General features: G+C 42.2%; 1 protein-coding gene across 2 annotated transcripts in view; it reads left to right on the top strand.

The window, feature by feature from the left end:
- UMAD1 (UBAP1-MVB12-associated (UMA) domain containing 1) overlaps nt 1–21,400 on the top strand; it is a 191,686-nt gene extending 170,286 nt beyond the window's left edge. For both annotated transcript variants that reach the window (XM_033931025.1, XM_033931024.1), the window contains exons 3-4: nt 8,052–8,137; nt 19,642–21,400. In XM_033931025.1, the coding sequence (XP_033786916.1) occupies nt 8,052–8,137; nt 19,642–19,878 (323 nt within the window). In that variant the 3' untranslated portion in view covers nt 19,879–21,400. The remainder of the gene's footprint in view (nt 1–8,051; nt 8,138–19,641) is intronic.
- Nucleotides 21,401–25,292: the final 3,892 nt, after the last annotated feature.

Here is a 25,292-nt window from a genome sequence, read left to right as displayed (position 1 = left end):
AATAGCTAAGAAGAAAAAATTTAAAAATTTAAATTGAATCAGGTTGGGCAGACTGGATGGATCATTCGGGTCTTTATCTGCCGTCATCTACTATGTTACTATATATTTCCCAAAGCTAACATATTTCAGTTAATAAATTCCTTTTTTACCTTTGTTGTCTGGAGATTTATTTTTTCCATCAAGTTGGTTCCAGTTTCTCTTTTTTCCACTTTCCCGTCTTCTGCAAATTTTTCTGTTGCCATCCATTGGTTCCTCCTATCATGGTCCAGCATGTCTCCCTCTTTCTTCCCTTTCTCCCATTGTACAACATCCTCACTCCCTTCTGTCCTGGATCAATATCTCTCTTTTTCCCTTCCCCACTTCTGAACAGCATTTCATCCTCTCTCCTCTACCCCTATGTGCAAAAAGTCCCCCGTTCTCTCTCACTGTCCACCATCTCTTTATCTCTCATTTTCTCCCTTGCTGCAAAGGGAGCTGGGAAAGAGTGTGAGAGAAGGAATCCAGGGTGCATCTCTCCCACCCCTTCTACTGCCACATCCAACATTTCTCCCTCTCTCATTTCCTGGATCATGTGCAGCATCTTCCACCTCTGCACACCAGCCCCATGCCCAACATTTCTCCTTCTATCACCCCTCCCCAGCACCATGCCACATCTCTCCATCCATTTGCTCCACCACAATGTCCAACATTCCTCCCTCTTACATCCCTTTCAATCTGTCTCACTGTTCCCTCTCCACTACCATATCCAACATTTCTCCCTCTCACCTTTCTCTTCCCCATGCATCTGTACCTCACTCCTCTCCCTCCCTATGCTCAAAAATTCTCCTCTTCCATTCCCCATGTGCACCATCTCTCTTTCACTCTCACACACACTCATGCCCAACAATTCTCCCTTTCTATTTCCACCCCATCCCACTCAGCAACTTTTCCTCCATCCTATGTCCCAAGTTCGTGTCCCTTCCTCTCTCCCTTTTCTGTCTGAAGTTCATGACACCTCCATTCCTTCTGTGTCCCAAATGGTGTCCCCTCCCTCCTTCCAGCCTTTGTCCCAAGTTTGTGCCCCCCCCTCTCTCCCTTCCTTGGTCCAACACGTGCGTTTTGTGGTCCAACTACTTTCAAGTTTCAAGTTTTATTAATTCTTGATGAATCGCCTATTTAGTTTCCTAAGCGATGTACAATACAAATTTAAAAAGTAACAAGTAATACAATAATAAATAAATAACAAACTACAAAAAAGACAATACATGAATAGGGAGGAAAGAAGGGAGAAGTTACAATTTCTTTTCAAAAGTTAAGGAACATATAAAGGAAAATAACATAAGGGAAACAGGACTTTAAAATAGCAAGTTAAAAGGAAGTTTTGGTTAAAAAAATCATAGATTAAAAGCATCTTTGAAGAGATAAGTTTTTAGGGATTTTTTAAAAGAGGCAAGATCTTTATCATTTCTAATATATTGAGGAATGGAGTTCCATAAAAGAGGTACTGTGACCGAGAACATATCCTGTCTTCTGGTCCCGATTATTTTCAAAGATAGAACTGTTAATAAATTATTGGAGGATGATCGAAGAGTTCTAGCTGCAGTGTATGGAATAAGCATCCGTGTAATAAACTGCTGTTTCTTATAAGTTAGGGCTTTGAAAACTAAAAGTATTTTGAATGTGATTCAAATGTGCCCCCCTCCTGCAAGACTATACCAGAACTGTCCAGATCAGCCACCGCCTTCCAGCTGCACTTCTTTGCAGGGCCACGGGCCCCGCACGCTGCACATGGCTGACCTAGAAGCCTTCTCTCTGACATTTGCTCTGACGTCAAAGGGAAGGCTTCCGGGTCAGCTACTGACGGCATGCTTGGAACGCTTCACACTGCTTGATAGAGGGGCAAATGCGGCTTCAGGGCAGGAAAAGGAGGCACACTGGTATTGGAGCCCCTCGAGGTGCCTCCAATCCCGTGGATTCACCGTGACCCCAGGGGGTCCCCACAGAGTCCCTTCGACCCAAGGGGGAAACCACGTGGGATCCCCGCGGCTTCCACAGGATTCCCATCATCCCTGTTCCCATGCATCTTTCTAGTAGGAGCTCTATGTGTATTTAACTATGTGTATACATATAAAGGGAAGGGGATATTCTATTTTAGCAATGTATGTCCAAGTAGAAATGTTTCTAGCTATGTTCTTTAAGGAAGAATGAGGATTAGCATTTTAGACCCTACACTGTAATCTTCACAAAAGTTCATATTCAGAACCATACATGCTATATGGACTAGCATTTACATAATTGTACACTTACCCACAAAAGTGCGAGCAGGGCACCTAAGCACACATAGGTGACATAGTGTGTAAATGCAAGGGGGCATGCACATAGGCAGAGGTCTCATGCTTGTAACTTACAGAATACCATATGTTATATATGTCCCCACTGCATCTAGAGTCTGCAGTTAAGCCAGGTCTATGCTGATGTAACTGCAGGCGCATAAATGTCAAACATTACTAGTCAAACATTACTCTGTTGTAGTTCCTTCCTATTTCTCCTACTGTAAACCGCATCGAGCTCTACGAACATGGAGATGATGCGGTATACAAACCTAAGGATTAGATTAGTGTATGATAGAATCTAGATGCCCAATTAGTTCTATACTGTAGACGAGGCTGTCAGCGCATGTCCTCAGGGTGCCTAATTGAGGGTATCCATTTATTGAACTGCCCCCATATCTTCAAGGCAATGTGTTTGAGGATTGTGCCCAAGTACATCTTTTATTCCCTAATAAATGAGCTGTTGGTAAGCAGCAGTTCTTTGCCGGTGCTTCCATCCACTGAGTCATGTTTGTTCACATTTACTGCAGACAAAGAAGCTGAACTGCCTGTGTGTCACGGGCTGCGTGCCTTCATTTACTGTGTTCTGTCTTCACTTCGTTCTCCGACACAGGGTTGAGAGCTCTCCGAAATACAGTACAAGGTTTGACTGTACTTGCTTTAACAGTTGCAGCTTTGAGAAAGGGAACTGGACCCGCTGGGGTTATAAAATGCACTGAGTTAGTCCAATTAAAAAAGGTATTACCTTATTTCTTTTGGTTTTTGTTTTATTTCTAAATATTACCTTGAAAAGTGGACTAACACCATTTCACTGTTTATACTGAAATTGTGAGTCAACGAGCAACCATTTGAGATAACACATGATTTAATTATTTTTTAAAATTTTTATTACTTGCACTCTCTACTGTGCTAGGCAAGAGTACAAAAGTTGCATAATATTATATAAACATACTGTAACAGTACAAAAAAACATATTGCAGCAGAATTCTTTCATCAATACACTTACCAATTACATATTAAAAACATAATTCTCATCCAATCTGATATCTTTCAGTTTGTTAGGGCCATTTGATTGGAACAATGTAAAAGATTTTATGTGTTTCCTACAAGTGCACTGTGTAAATAAAAGTAATTGTAGTGATTTAATTTTATATTTCATGCAAGTCACCACTCTTTTCTGTGGTTCAGTATAGTTTGTTATTTTATGGATCTGGAGGCGTGGAAAAGTAAGCTAAAATTCACATTTTCATTAATAGGAACTGAATTTTATTTTATCTTTCAATAATATTAATTCTTACACTGTCACTTATTTAATCTTTAAAGTTGTGCCACATTGGAAAGATATAAAGGTTTATAGGCGAATATTGAAATGACTATATCTATGTCTTTAACTTTATAATTGCTGAATAGAATTCTTATCCAGATGCTAACATTTTAAAAGAGAAGAATCAAATAGCATGAGAAATCTTCCTGTTATCTCAAAAATCTGCCTTAACATTCATTTGCATTATATACCGCACATTACAAAGCCAAACAAAGAGGAGTAGTTTGTATTCAGCCTGTGCCCTAGGAGATGCTGAGTGAAACTTCATTATACTGGAAATTTGAGTGGGGCATGAGCAAACAAGCAGGAGTAATAAGGTGATTGAGAACTGGTGGCTTTCTTGAAGTATTACACACCAGACCTACAGGGTTGAGGGGAATGTGTGAGGAGGAGGAGGGCAGACAGCAAAGAGAAACTAGGGACTAAAATATATTATACTTAGCAAGTGCTTTATCCTAGGATAAGCAGGCAGCATATTCTCACATGTGAATGACATTATCCATGGAGCCTGGTACAGACAGTGAAAAGTGCACTGTCACTTTAAGCTTTGCAAAGCTTCAGAACTGCCTGCACCATGCATGTGCGAGTGCCTTCCTGCCCGACGTTGGCTCGCAGTTCCTCAGTTCTTCATTTTCCACGGAACGAAGAAGTTCTGTATTTTTTTGACTCCTTCCAAATTGCTTTCCCATCAGCAAAATTTTGCCTTTTGGCTTTTCTTTCCTTTTCTTGTTTAGTTGTAGTATTTGTCGTTTGCTTTTTTTTTTTTTTTTTTATAAAAAAAACTTTTTTGTTTTGGCCAGTTCCTTGGTAGGGCCTTCGGGTCTGTTCTTTTTTTAAACTTCAGAGTTTTTTCCGCCAACATTGAGCCTTTTGACTTTGCCGCTACAATATTCCTGTCCATGTCAAAGCCTGCAAGCAGTTTTTAAGAAGTGCTGTTGGTGCCAGCGCCCAGTCTCTATCACTGATCCGCACAGCTGGTATATACAGTGCTTAGAGCCTGAGCATCAAGTGGATACCGTATTTTTCGCTCCATAAGACACACTTTTTCCCCCCCAAAAGTGGGTGGAAATGTCTGTGCGTCTTATGGAGTGAATACAGTACTCCCCAAAATTTGCGGGGGTTCCGTTCCAGGAACCCCCATGAATCTTTAAAAACGGCGAATACGTTTTTTTGTGGGGGAGACTGGAGAGGGCAGCGGGAGAGGCAGGAAAGAGCAGCCAGAGCACCAGCGAGTGAAGGAAATCACTCGCTGTATGCTCCGACCGCCTCTTCCTGCACTAAAGTTGGGACTTACCAGTAAGGAGCTGCTTTGACATGCAACTCCTGATTGGTAAGGCCCAACTTTAGTGCAGGAAGAGGCGGTTGGAGCATACAGCTAGTGATATCCTTCACTCGCCGGTGCTCTGGCTGCTCTCTCCTACCTCTCCAGCTGTCCTCTTCTGGTCAGCGGTCGTGGTCAGAAAATACCGCGAATGACTGGGACCGTGAACCGTCAACTGCGAATGACTGGGATAACACTGTATAACAATTTTTACACACACACCTTTTAAAATTATGGTGGTCCAGCGGTGTATTGGCAGGAGCGAGCTTTCCCTCGGTGGATGGCTGCCTCATCATATCTTGCGGCCAGCGGTATACAAGGCAGGAGAGAGCTTTTTGCGCTCCAGCTGGCCCTGTGCTGCTCCCTGAATGGCTGCCATCAGTTCTTGCGAGTCCCGTGAGAACTGACGGCAGCCATTCAGGGAGTGGCATGAGCTCAGGCTGGCAACAAGATATGATGAGGCAGCCATTCAACGAGGGAGGGTCAGGCGCGCAGAAAGCTTGCTCTTGCCGATACACCACTGGACCACCATAATTTTAAAAGGTATATCGAGAGAAATAAACCATGTACTTAGCCATCTGTTTATCAGTTAAGTACATTATGACTATAAATCATATTGTCAGTGTTGTTCAAAATACTTGATCAAAATACTTAAGTAAAAGTATATATGCATGTATTTTTTAATACTTAAGTAAAAGTACAGTGAAGAACACATTTAAAAAATTACTTAAGTAAAAGTTTTAAAAAAGATTGCCTAATATACTTTTTGAGTAAAAAGTAAAATTATCATAATGACAATGAATGCAGCTATTGTTAATTTTTTATCCCAATAATTTTATTGTTTTACAATTCAATCCACTATAGCAAAAAATACTTCATTGTCATTATCATCTATATTAGAGGCAGTGTGATCTAATTCATCACTTGCATCCTAATCTTCATCTTCGTTATTGTCATCATGCTGGCCAATTTCAGAGAAGACTTTCACAGTTGGAATCATTGTCCATTGTTGTTCTAACAGTTTTTCATTCGATGGCAAACTCTGAGTATCTTCGAGAACTGATGCAAGAATGTCAGATGTGTGGGAACCTATCAATCTTGAGACCAGACAAGCAGGCTTCCTTTCTAAAGATTACCAATCCAGTAGACAGTCACCCCAGTGTAAAATTTTCCTTGGAATAACCAGCAGTCTGTTGTGGTAGAGACCTATGTCTGTTTACCAAGAATTGCTACCAGCTTCAACTTTATCTCCACTTCAAAGTGACCCAGCTCATCACTGTTCTTATTGGCTGGAGGCCAGTAACCAGTTCAACATACACAAGCAACTCCACTGTTCTTATAGGCTATATTCACTGAAGAGAAAAATTTAAGATGAAATGATCCATTGTTTGCATGATGAGGTTTGCAATAGCAAAATCCTGTTCCGGGTTTTGCTGTTTGATTTGGTTTACTGAGAAATTATCATTTACATCTTTCTATTGCTTTTTCTTTTTACTGTAAGCATCAGATGTAACTAGGTAAAAGCAGTGAAAATTGGCGAAATTATTAACTTCAGTAAAAATAACAAATGTTATCCTATACTTCTTTACAAGTAAAAATAATAATTTTTTACTTACGTACAGTAATTATCTATTTAGTTACTATCCCCCTCTTTTACTAAGGCATGCTAGCCGATTTAGCGCACACTAAATGCGAACACATCCATAGAATATAATGGACGCGTTAGCATTTAGCGTGCACTAAATCAGCTAGTGCGCCTTAGTAAAAGGACCCCTATATACCCCTGCATATTGAGATGTAGTTTATTACAAAATATGTGAGACAAAGGAGTAAACAAGGCAGGCTATTTAAAAAAAAAAAAAAAGATAAGAGAATAAAATCATTACTTTATATGATATGTTGGGTCATTGTTCTTGACACTTGGGAGCTTTAATCTATGAGGTCTAATATTGCACCTTTCCTTGTGGACTTCATTACCATTTCAGGAAAACTTCTGTTGCTGTCACCACCAAGTCTCCGTTCATTCAGATCAGGGGTCCAGTTCTTCCATCTATATTTGAAGCCTGTAGATCAGGGGTGTCCAACCTGCGGCCCCATGAAGTATTTTGTGCGGCCCCGGTCGAGGGTGATGCAGTGTTTTCCTCTGCTGCCCCCGAGTGTTTACTGTCTTGCCGGCTCCCTCCTCTGTCTTGCTGCAGCGTTTGCGCGGCCCCAGAAAAATATTTTTCGGCCAAAAGGTTGGACACCCCTGCTGTAGATGGAAGTGCTGGTTCCTAATTTGAAAATAACAACCAGAATCTCTTTTATATCTATTCCCCCTGACTTCAGTTGTTTTAATACACTGTACATAAACAGGTGTACTCTTTTCTTTATATCCCATCTTTCGTTGAACATAATGAAGCCTGATTTGACAGCATTCCATTTGTGAATTGCCACTCCTCTATCTAAATTTGTCTATGCCACCAATGTTTGAATTTTATTACCTAGACAATGAGTTTTTGTGCTCATAGCCTTCCTGCTATTTCTTCTGGCTTTGATTTGATTTTATTTCTTATATACCGCTATACCGTGAGGTTCAAAGCGGTTTACAATGAAGATAGATTAAAGATACATTAAAATAAAATAAATAAAAATGGTACTTTGGATTTCCCTAGCTGTCCTGAAAGCTCACAATCTAGCTATAGTACCTGAGAAAACAATAAATAAAAATAAAAAAAATGAAAAAAAGTAAATTCCAGTCAGACAACAGGATCTGATGTTAGAAGTTCATAAAGATGATATGCCAAGGAGCGAAAGCTGGTATGCTCCTTGAGCCCTGACGTATGCAACCTAGCCAACACACAATATTTCAGCCATGAGGTTTCCCAGGAAGTAGTAATGAGTGCCAAAATACAGGCTAGTCATTTAGATCAGAGTCAATGCAATGCTAAAATGCAGGCATGTCATTTGGATCAGATGACCTCTGCAACAGCCAGACAATCATCTCGGTGCATCATCAGCTTTGTCATCTCCTGTATAACCTCAAATTTGTTCTCTTTCCTGCACTGTTGCTTTTGTACAAAAAAAAAAGTTAAACTGCATGTTCTATTTTATATAGGGGATACAGCTGGTGAACAGAGAACATCATCAAACAATAACACTTCATTTCCAGAGAGAGACAACTCATACAATCAACCTTTACAGGTAAGAGGCAAAGCTTTCAAGTGTGCCTAGTAACATACTCTGAACTAATGCCCACTCTGCCCAGTGCATTTTGGGATGCGCTTGGTGGGACGTAATACCAAATAAGGGAAAAACTCCTTTCTTTAGTAGTTATGCCCAACTAAGTAAATCCCAGAATGCACCAAGCAGGGTGTAGCACCGCCATTTTGACGATGATGCTCCAGAGGGAGGAGGGAAAGAGAAGGATGCCTACTCCATCTTCCCTGCCTCCTAGGTTTCTTTAAAGTATATTGGGGCCATGGGGTGGGTTCCTAGGCTACTAGGGGGGTCTTAGGCCTACTTCAGGGAGGTGGTTTTTGGGTTCTGCCTCTTTGTCAGGGTCTGGGCCTGCTGGGGGGGGGAGGGGTGTTCCCACTGGACCACCAGGGCTGGGGTTAGGGGGGTCAGGGATCCACTGGACCTCAAAGGGCCATTTTTAAGGGGTTTTTTGTCACCTTTCTTGTCTGTCAATCAGCTCTCAGGCATTGACAGCTCTCAGGCATTGACAGGAAAATAGCGCAGAATAATGAGCAGCAAATTACTGTTGCAATTTTAACACAGCATGAATTTGCATGCTTAGTACTCTGAGCATACCATGCTGATTTTTTAACACTGGATTTCTAGGAGTTTCCTGTACTGCAAATCATTTGAGCATAGGCCCAGAAGAGAAAATAGGCATGAGAAGAAGCAAACAGTTAGAGGCTTCTCTACTAAGATTCAAAGCCACCCTTAAAACCTAACGAGATATTTGGAACCGAGTTCCATAGCAAACAGAAAAGAATATAAAAGTCACACTCCTGGGTAGAATCCAAATGCATTAGTGAAAGTGGGGAATTGCCAATACTTTATCACAACTGTTGTGAAGAGGCAAAGAGGATAAAAATGTCTAGAGTGCAGCAAGCAGCTTACACACACGGACTTAAAGCATTAACTAGTATCCTCTATAATAAAATCCTAAGCGCGCATGCGCACTTAGGACGGCATGATCCCTGCCACCTTGGTCTCTGGGTCCATGCCGAATTCCATTTTTGAACACGGAGGCAGGGAACACGCCGGCGACTCTCCCCTCCCGTCCTCACCAACCGCTGCTGCCGCCGCTGCTCTTCTTCAACGCAGCCTGCTGAGGTTCGCAGCTGGCTGTAGCGAACCTCGCAGGCCGCTCTGCACCTCAGTAGCACGTTCCCTCTGATACATGGGATTGCGTCAGAGGGAATGTGCTATCGACGTGCAGAGTGGCCTGCGAGGTTCGCTACAGCCGGCCGCGAACCTCAACAAGCTGATTTGAAAAGGAGGGCAGACGCGAATGACTAGGAAGCCAGATGCTGGACAAGGGGAGCAGGGAAGAGGTGCTGCTGGACAGGGGGGAGGTAACAGGAAGGGAGGCCTACTGCTGGACAGGGAAGCAAGGAAGAGGTGCTGCTGGACAGGGGAGTAGGTAACAGGAAGGGAGGCCTACTGCTGGACAGGGGGAGCAGGGAAGAGGTGCTGCTGGACAGGGGGGTAGGTAACAGAAAGGAAGGCCTACTGCTGAACAGGGGGAGCAAGGAAGAGGTGCTGCTGAACAGGGGGGGGAGGTAACAGGAAGGGAGGCCTACTGCTGGACAGGGGGAGCATGGAAGAGGTGCTGCTAGACAGGGGGGAGGTAAAACGAAGGGAGAAGGGCTGCTGCTAGACAGGAGGAGCAGGGAAGGGGTGCTGCTGAACACGGGGGAGGTAAAAGGAAGGGAGAAGGGCTACTGCTGGACAGGGGGAGCAGGCAAAGCAGGCAAGGGGTAGTAGTGGACAGCCGAGGAAAGAGAGACAGACAGAAAGTGGCAAGGAGAGAGAGAGAAAGAAAGAAAGAAAGACACACACACACATATCTTTTCTAGCACCCGTTAATGTAACGGGCTTAAAGACTAGTTTTTAATATAATTCTATAGTTCTCTTGGAGCCAGTGATGTTGTAAGAATAGTGAAGTAACTATGTCATTGTAATGTGCTTTGTGAATAAGTTTGATGGCAGTGTTTTGTGTTAATTACTGTCATCTTGGAAATGATTGATGTATGCCACTAAACAATGAATTATTATAATCAAGACAACTAGTACATGCAACAAGGTATGAATAGCATCTTTCATTTAAAAAAAAGCATATATCAAATTTGTTTGAGCAACAAAATATGTTCTAATCGCTGAAGCTATGTGATTGTCAAAAGATATTTCAGGATTGAGAATTACATCAAGGGTTTTTGGTGTGGATGTCAGCTCCCCGGTCTAGGGGAAATACTTTTAAAATAGATAGGAGGAAATATTTTTTCACTTAACAAATAGTTAAGCTCTGGAACTTGTTGCTAGCGGATGTAGTAACAGTGGTTAGCATATCTGGATTTAAAAAAAAAGTTTGGTCAAGTTCTTGAAGGAAAAATCCATAGTTTGCTATTGAGATAGACATGGAAGAAGCTACTGCTTGCCCTGGGATTGATAACATTCCCTATTCTGTAAGGCAGTGTCTCTCAAACTGTGTACCAAGGCACAATGGTGTGCCCCAGAGAGATTCTGGGTGTGCAATGAGAGATTCCAGAATTTTACTTTATTTTTAAAAGTTCCCTCATATACTGTACACTAAAATAGATAACATGTACATTGCGTACATGAGTTTGTCAATGTTATGAGTATCTATGTGCATAAGGATACAACCGTCCAGACAATCATCATTCTTTGACGTGATTGGTCCTTTAAAACTAATTGCAAGTAATTTAATTTTAATTTTTTATTCAGTAGTTATCCTAACTTGAGCAAGAAAGCAATCAAGGCTTTCTTACTGCTTGGATCTTGTTAACTTTGCGAACTTGGATTTTCAGCTCTGACAGAAATTAAATCAAAATAAAGAGAACAGCTGCAGATGGTGGATAATGAATTGAATGTTTGCTTGTCAACTATCGAGTTGTGTTTTGAGTTAATTTGCACTCAAAACAAGTATATCCATCACATTGATTAGCAATTCTATTCTATCTACTTTAGTTTCACTTTTGGTACAGTTACCCATACATAGCTTAAGGAACTTTCAATAAATAACTCTCAAATTTAATTTTTTGTTGGTTTTTGCAATTTTATAATTTCAATTATAATGTGCTGTGAAAAACATTTGCTCCCTTTAGTGTGCCACAAAAAACATTTGCTCTGTTTAGTGTGCCAGAGCTAAAAAAAGTTTGAGAGACACTTCTATAATTCATACCAAATTCCATCCCTGGCTGACCTCTAGAATCTCCTACCTATGTTCCTGTGTCCAATCTGCTAAATGTCTTTAGTTCAAATCATGTGCCCGTGCTGACTTCATACATTTCATAAATTCTTACTAATCTCCTTCCAGTCTGTTCTCTCACTTGCCAAACAAGATTACTACTCCACTTTACTTTCTTCCCAGACTATGGCCGAGTATTTCCATAACAAGATTCACAAGATCAACCATGAGTTCTCAACCAAGTCACAACTACCTCTGCTTCCTGCAGCCCATTCTGTCAATCTTCCTTCCTTCAACACCTTTTCTTACTTTTTTTGAAATCACTGAAGAGGAGATTGTTTTCTTTTCTCCTCCAAACTCACTACTTGTTCATCTGATCCTTTTTCTACCCATCTACTCAGCACTATCTCTCTTACTGTCATCCCTTCTATCTGCAGTATCCTCAATCTTTCACTTTCCTGATGCCTTCAAGCATGCCGTAGTTACACTACTCAAAAAACCTTCACAGGACCCTACCTGCCCCAGTGGCGTACCTAGGGTATGTGGCACCCGGGGCCCATCATTTTTTGACACCCCCCCCCCCCCATCTATATGAAAAATATGATTTTTAGTACCAATCTACATATCGCACCACAAGAGTGTACCTAGGAAAAGGCTGCATCTTAAACATTGCAGTGAGCACTAGAACACCAACACATACATTGTAAAACTAAACAAGCCAGATCCCGCACAGTCAATTGGTCCTGTAGTCAATGCCAACTGAAAACTATGTCTTTTTCAGAACACACAGAACAGAGATACACCCTCGCCCAAAATGGAATAATCACAAACTAAAAATAGAAATATGTAGACAAAAGTTAAACTGATCCGCCAAGAAACCAGACCCTGGATACAATGCAACACCACAAAAAACAGTAACACATGTCCTCTAATACAGTGCAAAATATAAAGACAGTAGATGTAAATTTGAAAAACCTGATACATAACAATCACCACTTTATAAATTAACAAATAAAAATAAAACAAATAATGAGAAATAAAAAAATACCATTTTATTGGACTAATCCCCGTAAGCTCGGTCCCCATCCCCGCAAACCACCTGATTCCATCCACACAAGCCTTGAATTGTTTATATTAAAGTATAAAAAGAAACAATATTCTGTACAATTGTCAATTTATAAATCAGCGTCTTCTCCCCACTCTCTTCCCCATTTCCCTTCAGCATCCTCAGCCCACTCTCTCTCCACTTTCCTTCAGCGCACGCACATAAAAACAAGCAAGTAATTTTATATCATTTTTATTCTATTCATTCATAGAAATTAAAGTCTAAATAATGCCAGTCACATAACAAAACATGATTTTACAAAAATAATTCCCTGCAGTCAAGCCTACAAGGATTACTAGATGTCTTTCAGCAGTTCCCCTCCCTCCCTCCCCCTTACCTTTGTGGCCAAGTCAAAATGATCTACCAACAATAAAATTTTAAAAACACAAAGCACGCTGTACGCAGAGAAAATGTTAATTATCATTTATATTCCGCGGGTTTTCAAAGAGGTCAAGGCAGATGACTTTATGCAATGTCACCTCAGTAACAACTATACAAAAATAGACAAATATTCCCCCTCCCTTTTTACTAAACTGCGATAGCGGTTTTTAGCGTAGGGAGCTGCGCTGAATGCCCCACGCTGCTCTCGACGCTCATAGGCTCCCTGCGCTAAAAAACTCTATTGCGGTTTAGTAAAAGGGGGCCATAGTGCAAAATATAGACAGCAGATATAAATTTTCAAAACGGACACATTTTGATCACTAAGTTGAAAATAAAATCATTTTTCCTACTTTTTTGTCTGGTGATTTCATGAGTCTCTGGTCCTTCTTCTGGTCCTTCTTCTTTCTCTCTCCCCCTGGCTCCCCTCTTTATTTCTGCCTTTCTTTCTCTCTCCTCCTGGCCCCCCTCTTTATTTCTGCCTTTCTTTCTCTCCCCTTGGTCCCCCTCTTTCTTTCTGCCTTTCTTTCTCTCTCCCCCTGGCCCTCCTCTTTCTTTCTGCCTTTCTTTCTCTCCCCCTTGACCCCCTCTTTATTTCTGCCTTTCTTTCTCTCCCCTTGGTCCCCCTCTTTCTTTCTGCCTTTCTTTCTCTCTCCCCCTGGCCCCCCCCCCTCTTTATTTTTTTCCTTTCTTTCTCTCTCCCCCTAGCCCGCACAAAGCCAGCAGCCGATTTCTTCCTGCTCCTTCCCCGATGTCCTGATGTCCTGAACTTCATCGGGCAGCAGCAGCATTCACAATTCACTGCTGTTGCCCGCTTCAGGCCTTCCTCTCTGTCGGGTCCTGTCTTCATGAAAACTGGAAGTAGGCAGGACCAGGCAGAGAACAAGGCCTGAAGCCGGCAACAGCAGCGAATTGTAAACGCTGCTGCTGCCCGAAGAAGGTAATGGAGCACCGAGGCAGTCCGCTTCTCCCCCCTCCCAGCCGAACCCCCGCTGACCCTCCTATCTCCCCCCCCCCTCCGTGAACCTTTCCGACCTTCCCAGCGAGAGCAGCAAACCTCCTTCGCGGCTTTCTCCTCCCTCTGCCGCGTTACTGATGACGTGATCAGTGATGCGGCAGAGGGAGGATAAAGCCGACGCTACTGGAGGGAGGTTTGCTGCTTTCGCTGGGAGGGTCGGAAAGGTTCACTTGGGGGAGGAGAGATAGGATGGTCAGCGGGGTTTCGGCTGGGAGGGGGGAGAAGCGGTCTGCCTTGGTGCTCCAAGGCCTGGCGCCATTACCTTTTTCGATAATGGCGCCGATGCTGCTTTCGCTGGGAGGGTAGGAGCGCGATAGGGACCGGGCCAGCTGTGCACCCCCCCCCTAAGGCGGCACCCGGGATGGACCTCCCCCTCGCCCCCCTTGGTACGCTACTGCCCTGGGGAAACAGCCTGCAACAAGATCGCGCGATGCCAGAGATCTTTGCCTGCTTCGGCTGTTTCCTCCGCCGCGGTCCCGCCCCTCCTCTGACATCAGAGGAGGGGCAGGACAGTGGCGGAGGAAACAGTCGAAGCAGGCAAAGATCTCTGGCATCGCGATCTTGCTGCAGGCTGTTTCCAGACGCGACACCCGGCGCAGGGGGGGGGAACTGGACCGGACCGGGAGCACCCCCTCAGGGCTTGGTACCCGGGGCGGACCGCCCCTCCCGCCCCCCCCTTGGTACGCCACTGACCTGCCCTTCCAACTATTATCCCCATCTCCCGCCTCTCTTTTCCAAGCTATTTTAATGTGCTATTCACTACAGTTATCTTGATCATTCTTTCAACTCAAGCTATTCTTGATCTGTTTCAATCAGGTTTTTACTCTCTACATTCAACTGAATTAGCCCTTGCTAAAATCTGTCGACTGCTGGTCCTCCAGCCTTGCTTTTCCAACTAGAAGTTTGTCCACAGTTTCCTTGATTCAGCTCCTTATATGCTAACCAGATACCTGTCCATGATCCACAGTAGTATGCCTTTCAGCGCTATAGAAATGATAAATATTACTAGTAATAGTAGTCGGCTTCTGCTACTCTAACCATAAGACTATGACAATCCAACTCCTTGGGTCCCTTCTAAGTCAGTAGTGTCAGCTGGCAAAAATTTCCATCACCAAGAGCATATGTACTTGAAAAGAGAAAGAGATCAGTCTCGTGAGCCTAGACAATCATTTAATTTTCCATTGCCCAAGGTAAAAAAACTTAGGGCTCCTTTTACAAAGGTGCGCTAGCATTTTTAGCGCATGCACCGGATTAGTGCGCGCTACCCGAAAAACTACCGCCTGCTCGAGGAGGCGGTAGTGGCTAGCGCACGCAGCATTTTAGCATGTGCTATTCTGCGCGTTAAGGCCCTAGCGCACCTTCGTAAAAGGAGCCCTTAAATTGTGAGCCCACTAGAGACAGAAAGCATACCTGTATGTAATATATATTGTAAACTGCTTTGGTTGTATGGCAGAAAGATGTAATTATGACTGTGGGATTGGTTGTTCTATGTCTTATATGTTATGGGTTTTGTATTTTGTAAATCTATATGTTGATTGTACATTACTCTGAATATTAGATGGTGAGGTATAAGAACATAAGAATTGCCGCTGATGGGTCAAACCAGTCGTCCATCATGCCCAGCAGCCCGCTCATGCGGCGGCCCTTTGGTCAAAGACCAGTGGCCTAACTGAGACTAGCCCTACCTGCGGACGCTCTTGTTCACCAGGAACTTGTCTAACTTTGTCTTGAATCCCTGGAGGGTGTTTTCCCCTATGACAGACTCGGGAAGCACATTCCAGTTTTCTACCACTCTCTGGGTGAAGAAGAACTTCCTAGTAATAAAAAATATACCGAAAACAAGATAATAAGTCCCACAAAAAACAACCAAAGTGAACCAAAACACAATGGGAACACACCAGGCATGCGAATTGGATGTAAATCAAATCAGCTCTTTATTGTGAAAACAAGATTCAACACAGGCCATGTTTCAGGAGTCCTTTCCAAATCAGTGTGCTCTAGTGTTTGCAAGATTTGTAAAAACAAAAAGAGCTGTATGCTTCGTGCCGTCACAAAATTGTACAGTCAACTCAAAAAGAGCAGATTTTGATTTAAATCCCATTTGCATGCCTGTTGTGTTCCCACTGTATCTTGGTTCACTTTAATAAATAAATTAATTAAAAAACATAAAACATGGTTTACTTATGGACAATAATTTTATTAAATTACACCCTCTCAGTTTTCTTAGACCAGAAATCATTTTTTTCCACTCCTTTTGGTACTTCAGATTTTGATGTCATCTGCAATAGACAGATTTTTCCGATCAAACTTTCTCCAATTTCAGTTTTGAAAATATTAGAGGACTGATCTCTGTGGCACTCTACTTGTCACTTTCTTTTCCATGTATCATATACCTCTAACTAGTTTGCCAGATTAAAAGACCAGCATATTCCATCCCCCTTTTCATCACAATGCTGAACAAAATTAGAGAAAATATATTAAGAGCAGTCTTACTAAATCAGACCCCTAGACTATAATTTTGTGTTCTGTGGCAGAACTAGAGATTATGAATGTTAGTTTGGCAGAAAGCATGTCAAAGTACAAGAAGGAAAAACAGGAATGCAGTGATCAGGGCCAGATTTAGATGAAAAGAGGCCCTAGGCTATTCCACTTATGAGGCCCTTTCACCTCCCATTTTTAAGTTTGTAAATTACATGAGAGATAATAAAATACATCATTAATGTGATATATATCAATATGTTAAATGAAACATGTTGTTATTGGTACTAACCTTTATAAAAAATGTGACACGGATAATAAATAAAAAAAAGTCGAGAACACTTATTTGGACATTTATTCTCAGCACCATATATAGTACTTGTAACAACAACTAATCAAACATAACACACGACATTGTCCCTTCCTATGTCCATAGTGCCCCCGGTGCGTCCTTCCTCACCTCACCCCCCCTTCGATGCCCACCTGCCTCCCATCCCCCTTCCATTGAACATCCCCCTATGCCATCCTGCCTGCCTGCCTTCCGTTAAACCCCCCCACCCCTCTCCGATGCCAGCCTGCCTGCCTCCCATCCCTCATCCACTGAAACCCCTCCCCCCGATGCTAGTCTTGGCCGCCCTGTCCTGACGGATCCACGTTTTGCCTCTCTCCCCGCGGGGCTGGGCTTTGCCCAGCTGTTTCCGGACTGATGTCTTTCCTTCCCCGATCCTCCTCCCGGGGCGAGAAAAAGAAAGGGAGAAGCCGAGTCGGCGCCCCTGTTTTTAGAATAGTGTAATTTTAATTTTGCTAACAATTTGAATGTAGGCCCCTCTTGATCTTGAGGCCCTAGGCTGAAGCCTAGTTAGCCTATAGGAAAATCCAGCCCTGGCAGTGATATATAGATAGATATATAATTTATTTATTTTTTACTATGTGCATTCTGTGGAGGTAATATTCAACCCACTACCGTACACAGCTTATAAACTGCTTCCAGCCACGGACTGACCTAACCCTAGATGCCCATTTGTTCAGTGTCTGAGTATGTACAACTTCTGGCATTGAATGTCCAGCTATGATCGCTGACCTGGAAGTTAACCAGGCAGTGGCTGATATTCAAACTGTTACCTGGCTAACTCAACACAAAGTTAAGACGGCCTTTTTCTGTATGCATGTACTTAGCCAGTTAGTTTTCTGAATATCACCACTAATCAGCTAAGTGCTGGCTCCACCCAAGTTTATTAAACTGTTGATATACCACCCATCGTAAAACATCTGAGTGGTTTACAATTAAAAATTTAAAGCAAGGCATGAAAGGGGGATTGAAAAAGGATAATGAGTGAGGTTGGAGAAATAATGACAATATACAGTATATAGTATAGTAAAGCCAAAAAGGTAGTGGGGAGGGGGGGGAACTGCTCCTGTGGCACTGCAAGCTGCGCCCCTGCATTTTAATGTGAGGGTAAGACGGGGAAACTAACAAATTAAAGATGTACACTGATCATAGGCATCATTGAAAAGGGAGGTTTTAAGTTCAGCCTTAAATTTGTCAAGGGAGTGTTACAGTCTGAGATAGGATGGTAATTTATTTCAGAAGAAAGTTCCACCTAACCTAGTCACTTAGGGAATAGCAGTTAGTGGAGATATTGCATATTGGTAGCCAGCCAGCCAAATCATTGAGCTTTGCTCCTGCCCGGTTAAACCCTTTTGGAAATTGACCTTTGTATGAATATCAAATCTTTTGTATCAGGATGGAATATTTGCAATTTTGATTTGCTCCTAAATCCACATTACCACAGAGAATGAGTCACCCAGAAACTGTTTAGTTCAGGCCTTGAGTACATGCATGAGACAGATACTACTTCCATTGCATATGTAGATCTCCAGAAAACCTAACGCTTTTGAAGCACTGTAGTAGTAGTAGTAGTAGTAGTAGTAGTAGTAGTAGTAGTAGTAATAGCACTCAAGGCCTGAACTCCTGCATCCCATTTAGTTTGTCACTGGTTATGTATTGAGTCCCTGTTAGACAAGTTGTGGAACAGCCTTCTTCTATCTTGAAAACAGTAGTAGTGAAGGAGCAAGTGGGATAATGAAGCGCGCTCCCTCACTGATATTGTAATTACATCACTTTATAACAGGGGCGCTGCTAGCTCATGGAGGCTAAGAGTAAACCACCTTTAGGGTAAGTGGATGAACAACTTTGTTGAGTCAAGGGGGTAGGGTGCAGTCAGGGAAGAGTTTAAATGTCCTGGAGTTGCATAGTTCAGAGAGGCCCTGAGGCAACAGGTCTCCATGAGGGAGATCTTGATTAAGAGAAATCTTTCCAAAGTGTGAGTTGAGCTGTAGTACCTGAGGAGAAACCCAGGGAAGCAGATTGTCCCTCAAGTGGAAATGAGGACTGTCAAGGTAGGAAGTCTGTTATCACTTTGAAGACGTAGATATTAGATGTGCAGGTTGAAGGCAAGCCTATGTGTGGGACTGTGTTAGTTTGGGGGACTACAACCCTGTGTTTGGGGTGTTGCTAGAAGCCAGCTTTAGTAAGACTGTTCACTTGTTTCACAATGAATATTAATGATACTGTTTCCTTTAGTGAAAATTATAATAAAAATATATTATTTTGTTTACTCTGCCTGTGTTTGTGAGTACCCCCTACCTATCCACAAACCATATTATCACAACAGTATTAACACTAAGTCACAGATTCTCTAAATGCCTTAAATGCCTTGACAGTGCCGTTTAGAGAATCACGCCTCCAGCAAAGGTAGGTGCTGGACGTGTAGACCAGGGTTTTCAAGGCCTACATTTCTGGTGCCTGCCTTTGACATAAATCGCGCCCACATAGGCACACTTATGTAGATGCAATTTCAGCTTTGTTTTTTTAGGGCCTCGAAAATCATTTTAAAATGTCTTTTAAACAGCATTTTTCATTTAACTTAGGTTGCAGTAGGGTGCCTAAGTTAAAGCACCGTTTATAGCATATGGGCCTAAATGGTTGAAAAACAAATTTTTGTCAAGTAACCCTTTCAAATTTATAATATTTTGTTGCTCTTACTGTTTTATTTAAACTTTGAAATGGTAGAATAGAACAGTTGCAACAAAATTGATCACAGTACCTCAAGTACGTATGCAGTGAGTTTGGTAATTAACTCGATTCAATTAGCATAGTGAAAAGCACCACCTACTTTGTCTGCTCTAGCAGAGATTCAGAATTAAATAGAATCAATATTCATTTTTGTAGGGCTCCTAAGATGCATTGTTGGAAGTGTGTAACCTATGTTCTTTCACTTTTTTAGAAATCTGTTGAGGATGCTGAGACCAACCAAGGAACAAGTCAGACTTTTGAAGGCAACCCTTTAATGCCAGAGCTCCTCAGTGATATTCCGTTCACTTTGGCACCCCATGTTTTGATGATGCAGAGCACGTTTGGTGACCTTCCAGACCAGTTACTAACTTGTGAAGTCAATGATGGTCATTTATCAAGTTTTCATTATGATTTTACCCTTGAAAATTCTGTACTTTGTGATCCATGAAATATTTATATCTTGTTCACCATTGTTACTTGCACTTGAACACCTTAGAAAGAAATGTGGGTACTGTTTTGCTTTTTATAAGGGTGCATGAAGCATTAAACCAACAGTATGTATAATATATATGGTGCTGGTGTATTCAATAATAAGAGCAGTACCTTTTGCATGAAACAATTGGCGCATAAAAATGATGAGCCCCTAGAACTAAACACCAAGGCCCAAATTCTGTAACCAGCGCCTAAAGATAGGCACCTATTTCAGAGGTGCCCAACTAGATAGGTGCCTATCTAAATTGAATAACAAGCTCAATTAAGCTTTTTAATCAGCACTGATTGAAACATAGTCGCCTATCAAGAAAGTGCGATTCTGTAACAAGGCGCCTCTAAAAATTTAGGCGGCCTTCAAAAAAATAGGCGCTATTCATGTTAAGCGTGGGTGTGACTACGTGTTAGGCGCCTTCTTATAGAATGACTGCTCTTAAGGGTGCTTTAGCGCTTGCATGGGCACTTAACTTTTAGTTGTGCCTAGAGCTGCCCTATTTAATGGGCGCCTCCAAAATAGGTGCCGCTCAGCGTGATTCACTAAACAGCACCCAATTGTGCTTGAATCGCATTGAATGGTGCCTATATCGGCGCCTAACTTTTGGCCACTTCTTATAGAATTTGTCCCCAAGTGATAAATCACACTCCTTGTTTAAATGGCCACTTACTTCCCGAGTTTCACTTCAGATCGGTGAATGCAATCCATCATTTCTTATTCCATCTATAGCCATGTAAGTGGGACACTCCTTTATTGGTTGACATTTCAAGTTAATATAGGGTTACCATAAGGCTTTCAATGGAAGTAAAACCCAGATATCTCAATCCGTCCTCCTTTTTCTGGAGTCATATGGTAACCATAAGTAAATAAAACAAATGGACCTGTAGCTTTTATATGACTTTATTATGTTAATTTGTTTACCAATGATAAAGAGTACGTTGTTTCACTCTGTTAAATTACATAGCCAATTTGGAAGTTTAACTGTATGAGAAACTATTAGGAGCAATGTGTATTTTCTGCAAATTATATTATGTTAGCACTTTGATAACAGCATTATCTTCCTCACGACCAAGTATGTAGTGCCTGGGCTTGTCAAATTGTTCCTTTTCTTGTGACTGCTTTATATTTAGCATTTCTGTGTGGAGACCCCATCAGGTCTGGTCTTCATGCTGATGAATGGAATTCTGACAGAGAAAATGAGTCTAGAAATATTGCATTAGTCATAGTAAAAATGTTTAGCCATGGATTCAGTGCAACAGATTCCAATCATGAGTGTGTGTTGAGATGAAGGAAAAGTATTTAATTTGTAGTAAATTTATATGAGGTCACCTTTAAAATGATTTGAAAAAAAAGTTTTAAAAACCTGCACCTTTTAAAATAAAGTGGAGTTATTGTACTGTGAGTCTGTTACAGCAGTGTTTTTCAACCTTTTTACACCTGTGGATTGGCAGAAATAAAATAATTATTTTTGTGGACTGGCAAACTACTAAGACTGAAATTTTTATTTATTTATAAATTTTTCAAACAAAAAAATTACAAGAAACACACATTTCTTGTTACAGAAATACAGGAAAATATTCCAAGTATGCATCTCACAAATATGAAGTAGAACTGAAAACCCTTCCTTAGACCCCAAATAAAAGAGGGGTTGGCCCAAAAGTAAGAGAAGTACATTTATCAATTAAACTTAAAAGATCAAAAGGCAAAGCAATAACGCCAGTTTACTATATCTAAGCACTGTGTCCAACTTCAGGCTATCTTTTTCAGCTCTAGAAAGGTCTTTAATTGGTCAGGAAGAAAAAAGACATATTTAATTTGTGCATACTTTATAACACACTTACAGGGGTAAGCTAATAGGAAGGTGGCCCCTAGAGAAATTACATCTTGTCTCAAGGATAAGAACTGTTTCCTCCTTTCCTGGGTTGTCTTAGTGACATCTAAGTAAGCCCATATTCGTTTACCATAAAATAAAGTTTTTGAAAACTTGAAATATTGTTTCATAAATGAGTCCAAATCCTGTTGGAAGACAAAGGATATCAATAATGTTGTTCTTATAGCTGACTCTGTAATAGATTCCTCAAGAATTGCAGAAATATTTTTAAAGTCAATCTGTAAAAACTGAGCATTTTTTTCTTCTTCCATATTCCCCTGGATTTTTTTTGTGGATAGTGGGAGATAATAAATTTTGTTTAATGGAGGTATAAATTCTGCGGAATAACTCAAAACTTCCACCAAATACTTTTTAAACATATATGGAGAAATTCCAGAGGATTTAGGAAAATTCAATACTCTTACATTTAATCGCTGATTGAAATTCTCAATATTTTCTATTTTACGGTGAAGCAAGGTACTGTCTTTTATTGCGACTGCTCTATGAGCCTGAAGAGATTGCACCTCATCTTATATTTTCATAATAGAGTTTTTAGTTTCCAAATTAGTCTGTTCAAAAGCTTTAGATATGGTATCCAATTTTGCCACTAGGGCTTTTACCTCATCGTTCGTCTTCACTGTTGCTGATTCCAATTTCTGGAGCGTCTTTAAGATAGCTTTCAAAGTATCCTCACCAGTGGGAGAAAACTCCCCGAAGCTGACTCGCATCGGCAGAAGCTCATCTGCTGAGGAACCCGCCTCTGTGAAAGCATCCGGAGCAACTTCGGCACCGTTGCCTTCTACTTCCAGGGCAGCAGCAGCAGCTGGACAGGGAGGTAGGATTCCAGTTGCGGGCGAAAGCGAGGTCTCATGCCCCATCGAGGTCGAGCCTTCTCTGCTCTCCCTCATAGCGGGGCTCAAATGCCCATATGTGAGCAAACTGCTGGCAGGTAATGCTCCATCGTTCGCTGCGTTGGGGTAAGTGGAGGAGGTAGATGCCCTCACACTTCCCTTCTTTTTAGTGTGCGGCATTCTTTAGCAAGTAAAAGAAGCAGCGTTGGGAGCGATCTTAACGCCGCCAGAATAGCGCTGCCATCTTGGCCAAGACTGAAATTTTTAAAAAATATTTCCGCCCTGTCTCCGCGAGCTCGGTCCCCGCAAACCATCTGATCCCATCTGCACAAGCCGCAGTTATGATTTTATATTGAATGTATTTTATTAAAGTATAAAAAGAAACAATATTCTGTACAATTGTCATTCTATAAATACAAATAATACAGAGCAAGGATCAACAAAACCCCTGTCTCCAATCCCCTTCACATATATCCCCTCTACTATCAAGAAATCTGAATAAGCCAAATTATTACAGAATGCTACACAGAAATATCATGCTAACAGAATACCGCAGTCACACATGACAGGAATAGTGTTAGGGGAGTGACCCCTGGTCTGAGAGAGCCCTAAGCCAGCTGGAAGCTAAAGAAGCACTGTCTGGGCTTTGCAGTCCCCAGTTATGTTTCTAGCAGGATATATATTTCAAATCTGATGTATTCTAATGACAAAATAGAAATACATTTTTTTTTCTACCTTGGACAAAGGGGCTGAGAGGGACTTTTTGGACAAAGGGACTGGGAGGGAACTTTTAAACAAAAGGGCTGAGTGGAAATCTTCAGAAAAAAGGCCCACAGATGCAATGCAGGGGCCCAGTGCACAAACGAGCCTAACAGGCATGGTTGAAAGAGAACAATGGGAGCAAGAGGACCATCCAAAAAAGGAGATACTGGATGGGGGCAAAACGGACACGCCACGGGAGGTGGATGACCGAGTAAAGGCAAGCCAGGTGGGAGCACCGAGCCATGGAAAGAAAATAGCAGGGCGGGCGACAAATCAGGACCTATATTGCCTCTACACAAATGCGAGGAGCCTCAGGGCCAAAATGGGAGAGCTGGAAATTATAGCCAGTCAAAAAGCCCTGGACATAATTGGAATCACAGAAACGTGGTGGGCTGAGGATAATAAATGGGATGTGGTCATACCAGGGTACAAACTTTACAGGAGAGACAGGACACACAAGAAGGGTGGAGGAATAGCGCTATACATAAAAGACTCCATACCCTCAACCAAAATGGAAACAGCAGTAAGATCGGAAGGCTTGGAATCAATATGGGTTAAGCTACCAGGAGGATCTGGAGCAGACATCAAATTGGGTCTATACTATCGTCCGCCTGGCCAATCGGAAGAAATCGACCGGGACCTGGAGACGGAACTGCGGCAGGTATGCAAAAATGGAAGTGTGGTGGTGATGGGAGACTTCAACTACCCTGGGATAGACTGGAGTATCGGGCACTCAAGTTGCGAGAGAGAGACCAAATTCCTGGAAGCCACGAGGGACTGCTTCCTGGAACAGCTGGTCATGGAACCTACACGAGGAGAAGCTACTCTTGATCTAATCTTCAGTGGACTGGGGGGACCTGCAAAGGAAGTAGCGGTATTAGACCCACTGGGAAACAGCGATCACAACATGATCCAGTGCAGACTAGAACTGGGATCATCCAGGGTGAAAAGAACCACAACAACAGCGCTCAACTTCAGAAAAGGGAATTATGATGCAATGAGGAAAATGGTGGGGAAAAAACTCAACGGCAGCACAAGGAAGGTAGAGTCCGTAGAAAGCGCCTGGACCCTGCTCAAGCGTACGGTGCACGAAGCACAGAACCTGTACGTCCCCAGGTTCAGAAAAGAGTGCAAGAAAAATCGAATAAAGAACCCAGCATGGATAACGGCAGCTGTAAAAAAGGCGATCAGTAACAAGAAAGCATCGTTCAAAAAATGGAAACAGGATCAAACGCAGGCCAACCAAAAGGAACACAAGGAAAGCCAGAAGGAGTGCCACCGAGTGGTTAGGAGAGCAAAGAGGGAATATGAAGAGAGACTAGCGGGAGAGGCAAAAAATTTCAAATCATTCTTCAGGTACGTAAAGGGGAAGCAACCAGCGAGGGAGGAAGTGGGGCCCTTGGATGATGGGGATAGAAAGGGAGTAGTGAGGGAGGAAAAAGAAATAGCTGACAAGTTAAATGACTTCTTTACGTCGGTCTTCACGAGGGAGGACACATCCAACATTCCGGAACCAGAGGAAATAGAAAATGGAGATCAAGATAACAAGCTGGTCAAATTAGAGGTGAGCCAGGAGGATGTCCTCAGGCAGATAGACAAGCTAAAGAGCGACAAGTCGCCAGGTCCGGATAGCATTCACCCAAGGGTGCTCAAGGAATTAAGAAATGAAATAGCAGAGACACTTCAGCAAATATGCAACCTATCCCTAAAAACTGGAGAGATCCCGGAGGACTGGAAAATAGCTAATGTCACGCCCATCTTCAAGAAGGGTTCGAGGGGCGACCCGGGAAACTATAGGCCGGTAAGCCTCACATCGGTCCCGGGAAAGATGATGGAGGCACTGATTAAGGACAGCATCTGTGACCATATCGAAAAAAATGGACAGCTAAGGTCGA

This window comes from Geotrypetes seraphini, chromosome 2 (genome assembly GCF_902459505.1).
Source record: "Geotrypetes seraphini chromosome 2, aGeoSer1.1, whole genome shotgun sequence".
Taxonomy (NCBI): Eukaryota; Metazoa; Chordata; class Amphibia; order Gymnophiona; family Dermophiidae; genus Geotrypetes; species Geotrypetes seraphini.
Note: the sequence above shows the minus strand (reverse complement) of the source record. Positions and strands in the feature narration are given on the sequence as shown.